Below are 9,472 nucleotides of genomic sequence, written 5' to 3'. Positions count from 1 at the left end.
AGTTACTAATTAATAAAAGGTAAAATAAATGAAAATAAACTGGAAAGTTGGAAGAATAGGAAATAAACAATACGTGTGTGATGAATGTGGTGTAATCACTAGTATAAAATATTATGGAACATAATATTTTATGGAACATGGTGTAATGTGGTGTATTTTATGGAATGTGGTGTAATCACTAGTATAAAATATTATACTAGTGATAGTGATATAAATATTATACTATATTATATTATATATATTATATATAATATATATAAAATATTACACCACATTCATCACACACGTATTGTTTATTTCCTATTCTTCCAACTTTCCAGTTTATTTTCATTTATTTTACCTTTTATTAATTAGTAACTTTTATTTAATTTCATGTTTTAGTATTAAATTTATCTTTTAGGTTACATCCTTCGCAAGGTACCATTCTAACTTCACTTTCAATTCCAATTTTATTTTTAATATCTTATCTGTCATATCCGCCAAATAATTTACATAATTCGTTTAATTCTCATTTATTTTAATTAAATTTCTTATATTTCATTGGTTTTAGGCTCTGATGATGGCTACCTAGCAGAAACAACGTTGTCAGCTTCTAATATGTCACAATTTCACAATAAATATGAATGTCAAAAACTACGCTGTGTTGAGTCCATAATAAAAAAGTTGATAAATGCAAGATGGGCAAATAAATTTAACAAAATATGTATATATATATATATATATATATATATATATAGTTTCTGTAAAGTTTTTCTTTTCTTCGAAATATTTTTAATTATGCCATTGTACATTGCTGTCAAGTTACTGAAAAATCTGTAAATAAGAAAGAATAATCTTGGATTTTTTTTAATTATTATTATTTACCCACGATCTTCATGTCTCTATTATAACAAGAATTTGTTGAAAGATAAATTTTTATAGTCCGAGTTAAGTGAGATTGTCTAAGTTTTTTTTAAACTATGCCGCATTTTTTAAAAATTTATAGTATCTTAATTTATTTAGAAACATAAAACGAAGAATAAACCTAGGTAAGAATGTCTTAAAATCATTTACGGGTTTAAATTTTAAGTGTTCACTTTTCGCTACTGAAGTTAACATGAAGAAATAACCCTCTGATAAAATTTACTTCCCTGCAAATGCATTGTACAAACAAGTGATATCACAACGCTCCATTGATTAGTTATGATCACAAATTCTTTTTTTCCGTTGTAACAGGCGTTCATCAAGGCACATTTCTTGCTCTCCTACATTCCAGCATTTGTCTAAAATCTTAAAACTCATTCTCTTTACTGACGATTCTACTTTATTCTCATTCAAATCATTTGGTCTCTATTTTTAATGATGAATTGACCAATGTTTAAAATTGGATGCAGTCAAATAAATTTAAGAGATAATATCGCTAAATCAAAGTGCCGATCTAGACAACTTTGACGGGCCGAAAGTTTTAAAATGTTTAAATTTTGTCGGAGTCCAAGAAACTAACGAAATTTTCTAAATATGTAGTGGAATGACAAAAACTACGTTGGAGACCTATTATTATTCTTTATTTTCTACATAAAACGCCGTTTTTTTTTCAAAAACTGGGTTTTACTTTTAAATTTACTTTTAAATTCATGTCAAAAATATTTAGGCGACATTTATTTAACGTATCTAAATTTCATCATACAAGTCACTTTTAAAACTTAGCAGATATTCTAAAAGTTGACCAAGTGCATATTATGTTCTCGTTGTTGCTTTTTATAAACCGTTTAAATCAGTTTAATTTAATTTTCAGAATGTGCTATTCGCATCTTTTTATTAACTTTCAATCAGCTTTCCTTGTAATGTATTTTTCTCAATTATATATATATAATATAAATATATATATATGTACATTTTTTTGCTTACATACTGGTTGGCTGCATTTCAATTTGGTTACGTTTATCTGAGGTTTCTTGTTGATTTCTTGTTGATGAGGCAAAGTTGAAGGAAAACTTGGACAAAGAAGGTTTTTTATACAGAGTGAGGGGGGGCCTGTTGGAAGATGGAAAATTGTCAAATTTCCACCAGCGGAAAAATTGATTTAGATTTGATTTCAGAAAAAAATGGTGATGAAAATATAAATGATTCAGAGAGAAAGACGAGTGGCAGAAAAATCAAGGACTTCGATCAAAAAGACGAAAAACTCAGATTAGGTTTGTTGAATATAAGGTCAATTATAAAAAAATCTGATGATGTGAATGAAATAATTAGAGATAAAATTGATGTTCTTATTTTAACTGAAACCTGGCATAGATCTCACGACGAAATATCTGTTTTATCTGCTAAACCTGCAGGGTACAGTTATGTGAATTACCTTAGACCATATGATGCTAATCATGGAGGATTAATAATTTACTTTAGGTCAATTTTTAAATTTAGAAGACTGGAACTACCACAACTAAATACTTTTGAAGCCATCGCAATAAAAATTATATGCAATCGGAACGACTACTTATTCCTGGCCATCTACAGACCTGGGTCTTTGCCTGTCACTCCTATGTTTTTTAAGGAACTGTCATCTGTTCTGGAGAGTTTGACAATATTAACTTCCAATTTAGATGTTGCAGGTGATTTTAATGTCCGTGTTGATAGACGTGACAGCCCGCACACGTTAACTCTGTTTGAAATTTTCGATTTATTTCATATTAGAAATGTTATTAATGAACCGACTCACGAACTAGGTGGCATATTAGACCTGATTGCCATTCCTTGTGATATTCTTGTCTCTGAAACTCAAGTTTTTCCAAGTGGAATTTATTCCGATCATGGCCTAGTTAAAGTTTGTCTGCCTTTCAAGTTTAAAAAACCTGTACGAATTATGAAGATGGTTTGGTCGTGGAAGCGAGTGAGGGATGATGAATTCATTAGGCTTATTCACGATTCCCCTATAAGCGCACCCTGTGATGGCATGGACGTTGATGAGATGTTTGAACTGTTCAATAGCACAGTTTGTAATATTGTCAATAAGGTTGCACCATTGCATATGGTTGAGAGTCGATGTGATTTGAATGTCCCATGGTTTGATGAAGAATGCAGGCACCTAAAGAGGAAGTGTCGAAAATTGGAAAGATGTTACAGGAGAACTTTATTAAATAGTAGCAGGCAAGAATGGGTCAATGCTATCAAGATGAAAAACCGTGTTTTTACTGAAAAAAAAAATATGTTTTGGCAAACTCGTTTAGACGAAAATAAAGGTAATCCAAAGCGATTGTGGAATGACGTTAACAAAATGCTTTGCAAAAACCTTTACAACAGTTGCGATGATGACAACAGGAAATTTACAAATGATGATTTTTCTCAATTCTTTAGAGATAAAACAAACAGGGTTCGACAGGCTACATCAGGTAGTTTTGATCCATTATTTCCAAGCAGGCGAACCAAGGATGGTGAAACATTTTTGTCATTCACATTATGTACTGATGTTGTGAAGGTAATACGTAAATCTCCCACAAAAACGTGTATCTTAGACAGTCTCCCAACACATTTTCTTAAAAAGCATATACTCCTCTTTTCCAAATTTTTAACAAAACTTATTAATTTATGTCTAAGTACAGGAAAATTTTCTAAAATGGCCAAACATGGCATAGTCGTACCTATTCTTAAAAAAACAGATCTGGATGTGAGCGATTTAAATAATTATAGACCAATAACCAATCTTTCGTTTATTTCAAAGGTCATCGAACGTATCGTTGCTCGGGGGCTGTTGAAGTATCTGGCGCGTAACAACTTCTTGTCTGCTCATCAATCAGGCTACAGACAGTTCCACTCAACGGAAACTGCTCTGCTGCAGATATCGTCGGTGTTATACAAGGCTGTGGATGCACAGGATATTTCATTGCTGGCGTTCCTAGATATGAGCGCGGCTTTTGACTGCGTCGACTATGAGATACTGTTGAAACGAATCCACTTCAGTTTTGGGGTCACGGGTGTTGCTCATTCATGGTTCAACTCTTATCTCACGTCAAGAACACAGCAGGTTTTATTTAACGATGAGTTGTTAATAACAGAGGTTGTCACATCTGGTGTGCCACAAGGGTCGGTTTTGGGACCGATACTGTTTCTTTTATATACGTCCGACGTACTAGAAATAATAGATAAATCTGGGGTGTTTTGTTCTCGCCTACGCAGATGACATGCAGATGATTGTCAGCTGTCCTGCCGATAAATTTCAAGATGCTGTTACTAGATTAGTGCATTGTTTGACTGAGGTGAGTGTGTGGATGTTATCAAATTGACTGAAACTCAACCAAGGTAAAACTAAACTGATGAAAGTAGGCACATGGCAGCAGCTGTCGCGAGTCAAGATTGATTTTGTTACTCTAGATGGACATAATATTGAGTGTAGCAGTAATGCCACTAATCTGGGAATGATCGTTGACTCAAGATTGACGTTCGTTGATCACATCAAACTACTAACTAAAGTGTGCGCTGCTCAATTACATAAAATACGTTCTATAAGAAAATCCTTGAACAAAAGCACGATTGAAGGTTTAATGCATGCGTTCATTCCCTCTCGGTTGGACTACTGCAACAGTATGTATTATGGTTTACCCGATAAATCTATTAGAATGTTACAGTCTATTCAGAACCGTGCAGCAAAAATTGTTCATGGTGTGTATAAATTTGATCATGTATCTCTGATTCTTGCTCAGCTTCATTGGTTGACTGTCGACAAGCGAATAATTTTTAAAGTTTGCACAATAGTGTTCAAGAGTGTGAATAATTCCGCACCAGAGTATTCGAAGAACAAATGTCAGTCGAAAGCATCATCTTCCCTCGGCCTGCGTTCGGACGATTTAAACTATCTGTCGGTGCCGTTGGCTCAAACGAAACTTGAAGCTAGAAGCTTTGCCGTGTTTGGTCCTAGAGTCTGGAACGGTCTTCCCAAAGACCTACGAGACCCTGCTCTGGGTATTGCGAAATTTAAGAAGATGTTGAAAACATATTTATTTTCGCAGTAGTTTCAATCATTGATGTTCATTTTTTTTTACTGATCTAATGTTTATTTAATGTTTGATTTATCTGACTATTTTGTATGTTATTTTATTTGTAAGCGCTTTTGAAAAACTTTTTAATTAGCGCCATATAAATATTCGTATATATGTATAAAGATTTCATCACTTTAATAAACTTCGCTGCTCACTTAGACATCAAATGATGCGCGTTTCAGTTGGAGTAGTAAACAAAATAAAAATAACAACATTAATAATAAATACAAAATGAAGGAAAACTGAAAAATATTATTAGAATATTAAAATTTGTAAAATATCAACTTTTTTTTCCAAAAAACTGAAAAATATTATTAGAATATTAAAATTTGTAAAATATCAACCTAATAGGAACTACAAAACCGATGGACAACAACACTCATAAATCAAAAAAAAAAAAAACTGCAAACTGATAAGCGTTAGGTCCGACAATAGCGGAGAGTGATTCTTCGCTATGAACCACATTTCTTGCTTGCTACGACGTCACCTTCGTGTCTGTGCTGCCGAAAATATTCATTTAAACGCCGACGTGTGCGAGTGACGAGATATCAATTTGTAATCAAGTTTTATTTCGGACGCTTGACTGTTCAGTGTCACTCATCAATGATTTGGTTTTAAAATACATCGTTTAAGCATCATTTAGTATTTATATAAAATTACAATATATGTATATATACTTATACACTGGTGATATGTTTGATTATTCTACAATATATGTACAAAGCACACACGCACACGCACAACACAAGGAAACACACACACACTCACACACACACTCACACATATATATATTATTTTATTTTCCAGACTTTAATGCTTAAACATCCGGCATTCATTTTTTGTTATCAATTTATACTATTGCCTTGCATGCTGTAACACTTTCTGATACACATGAGAATGAATTGGAGGACTGTATATATATATCTATGCAATATTTGATAAAATTTACCAAATTTTTAGCTTTTGAAAGTTTACAATTGAGCTCAGTCGTAAACTTTCAAAAGCTAATATTCTGTAGATTTTATCAAATCAAAAAACACGTACAGCCGAACAAGCGTCTTGTGTGTGTGTATGTGTGTGTGTTGGTGTGTATGCAAAAACACATAATGCAGCGTAAAACACATAAAACACATAAAATAAAGCGTCTTACTGAAGATATTTATCAAATATTGCATATATGTTTTGTATATGTACGGGTGCGCAGTAATTTATGAAATCTGCCAAATTTCTGGCGTTGGATAGTTTTTTTTATTACATTTCTCAATATTTCTAACCAAATTCTTGTCGTCGTTTCGTCCTTATTTATTTTACTAAAGTTAGAATAATATACAGTTTTCTCATACACAAATACTATTCTCGATTTTATAGGATCTATTTCGATTGTTCAATTATCTTCAGAACTTGTTGCATTTCATGTAGAGAGTTTGTATAACCAAGGCCTTTGTCCCTGTGATTAGCGTTTATTGTAATTAGTGACTGTCCAAATTTTACCGTTTACTTTACTTAGTGATATGATTTCTTCGTCCGGCTAAATGCTTTCTTGCTATGTTTTATTGTTTTTTCGGTAAAATTCGGTTAGAATGATTGAGAAATGTAGTAAAAAAACTATCCAACGCTTGAAATTTGATAGATTTCATAAACTACTGGTCTACCACCAGCATATATTATTATTATTATTATTATTATTATTACAAGTCAATTTGTACAGCTCTAATTACAAAAAAAAAGATCTAAAATAAATGAAAAAACCAAATATTAATCAAACGAAGACAAAGACATTGTTAAATCTGCGAAAATAAATGAGTCTTCAATTTCTTTTTAAATAAAAACAATGATATATTTGGTCTTCTTAGAAACGCCGGTAGACTGTTCCAAACCACCGGTCCAGCAACAGCAACATTGCGTGATCCGGTCTGTAAATTTGTTGTCGGCACAACCAGGAGGTTCATGTCATTTGATCTCAAATGCGAACCCAACACAGATGTTTTTCTGATGAACATGTCTGCCAAATACTGTGGTGCTAACCCATGTAATGACCGAAACGTTAAGACAGCAATTTTGAAAATTATTCTTTTTTCAATTTTTAGCTAGTATAGGTCATTCAAGATTAGAGTCACGTGATCGAACTTCAGATTTTTTGTGACAAGTTTTGCGGCTCGATTTTGAATAGACTGAAGTACAGCTATTGACTTGTCAGGTATTTTAAAGTATAAACTGTTACAATAATCTAATCTGGATGTAATAAAAGCATGTACCAGTGTTTCCATGCTAGATCTGTTCAAATAGTGTTGAATCTTGTACAATTTTCTGAAATGCATCATACTTGCAATTGATAGCGACTTTATTTGATCTTTCATTGAGAGTCTGCTATCCAACCATACCCCCAAATTCAAGGCTGTAGAAGCAAATGATATTTCAACGTCACCAACTTCAACCGAGTTTATATTAAGTCTTGACAACTGCTGCCATGTACTGACAGGAAGCATCTGAGTTTTACCCCGGTTCAACCTCAAGGAATTGCTCAACATCCAACGTTCAATCTCTATCAAACAACCAACAAGTTTATCAATCTCGGCTGAAATGTCTCTGGATGACCTGTAGCAACTATCTGTATGTCATCTGCATACGCATGACCAACAAGTCCATGCGACATTATTATTTTAATTATATCCGATGTAAAGAGTAGAAACAAAACTGGTCCTAGCACTGATCCTAGCTTTTTTCAAAATCAGTTGAATTATTGCGTGCTTACAGCTAGAAGGAAATTTACCAACGCGTAAACAGAGGTTTAAAAAACTCGTCAGAAAGCAGACAAATGAGTCCAAGTATTTTTTAAAGATATGCGTAGGAATTATGTCCAAACTGCACGATTTCGTTGGTGATTTAAGTACCGTTTCCCTCAACTGAGTTTCAGTAACCAACGGAAAGCATGAAAACGTGCATTTATTCAACATCGAGACTACTTGAAGCGGAAATTCAGAATGTGCATTTGCTGTTTCTTTTATCCTAGCAATTTTATCTTCAAAAAATTGTAAAATCTGATCAGCGTTTAGAACGTTGTCATCATTAAATGAAACATTTTATTGGCAACATCCCAAAGATTTCTTTGATTTCTGTTACTACTTACGACATCGTTCCAAAAATGCGTACGCTTGTCAGAAAAGAGTCTGTTTTAGCCATCATTGAGAGTACCCATCTTTTTTTCCGCCCACTTTCCGGACGGTTCCTATAAATTCTTGCCATCTTCCTACAGAATCGCTTTGCTCGTCTACACTCACCATCAAACCAAGGTGCAGCATTTGTCTGCTTACGATAAATCACCCGCATAGGCACTAAATCGTCAGAAATTCGTTGAATTTCACCACTAAACAGAGCAAATTCATAATCCGCATCATCAGATTGACATTTGTTTGCCCCAGGAGAGTTCTTATATATATTATATATATATATATAATATATATAAGAATTTATAGACAAACATATTAACGCCAAACATATTAACGCCAAACATTCGGTAGAATTTATAGAATATAGTTAAAATTATGGTCTATTACCAACATATATATATATAAATGTATGTATGTAAATATACATATAAACATATATATATATATATGTATATACAAAACAACAATGTAAGACTTTTATTAAGTGTATACACTTTGTCACTTCTAAAAAACTTGGCAGAGAAAATTTATTATTTTTGTTATCGTGTATTTATCTCCGCTTGCGTGTGTGTGTGTGTTTGAATGTATGTACAATGTAAGTATGTATGTGTACATATATGTGTCTGTGTGTTTATGTATGTGTGTGTGTATGTGTGCTTATGTATATAAGTGTGTGTATATATGTATATATCTGTATACATGCATGTGTGTATATATGTGTGTATGTAAATATGTGTGTGTGCACGTGTGTGTGCATATTAATGTCTGTATGTGTGGTATTAATGAATACACACATTACATTTTGCACTTTGTAAAGTTACTTTAACCTTAAAAATAAAATTTTTAAGACTAAATAAATGGATAAATATATAAATATTTATGTTATATATCTGTATAAACATGCATATACGCAAACAAACCTACGGCATAAGTTCATAACGCATAGATATAACAGGCTGGTGATATTTAGTTTGTTAATATTTTGTTTCTGATAGTTAAGAGGTTGGTTGGTTGGTTGGTTGGTTTGGTAGTTAATTGGTTGGTTGATTGGTTGGTTGGTTAGGTAGCTAATTGGTTGGTTGGTTGGCTGGTTGATTGGTTGGTTGGATGGCTGTTTGTTGGCTAACTGATTGATCTGACGACTGATTGGCTGATTTTTTGAAGGATTAAAACATAACAATTCATTACAATTTAATTAATTTCTTTAAATTAAATTAAATTTTTGTAGCGCCAAACAAAAAGATGTCAAAAGTATCTCTCGTGACGATAATGATGGCGGTGATGGTGATAAAATGT

General features: G+C 32.7%; 1 protein-coding gene across 1 annotated transcript; it reads left to right on the top strand.

Moving 5' to 3' along the window:
- Positions 1-2,023: 2,023 nt before the first annotated feature.
- Positions 2,024-5,990, top strand: HELRODRAFT_182970 (hypothetical protein; the record flags this gene model as incomplete). Its single annotated transcript, XM_009033689.1, has 3 exons — positions 2,024-2,588; positions 2,703-2,800; positions 5,970-5,990. 3 exons carry the CDS (start codon positions 2,024-2,026, stop codon positions 5,988-5,990), a joined length of 684 nt encoding a protein of 227 aa, XP_009031937.1.
- Between the last annotated feature and the right edge of the window lie 3,482 nt (positions 5,991-9,472).

This window comes from Helobdella robusta (genome assembly GCF_000326865.2).
Source record: "Helobdella robusta unplaced genomic scaffold HELROscaffold_96, whole genome shotgun sequence".
In the NCBI taxonomy this organism is placed as follows: domain Eukaryota; kingdom Metazoa; phylum Annelida; class Clitellata; order Rhynchobdellida; family Glossiphoniidae; genus Helobdella; species Helobdella robusta.
This window is presented reverse-complemented; position numbering and strand designations above follow the sequence as displayed.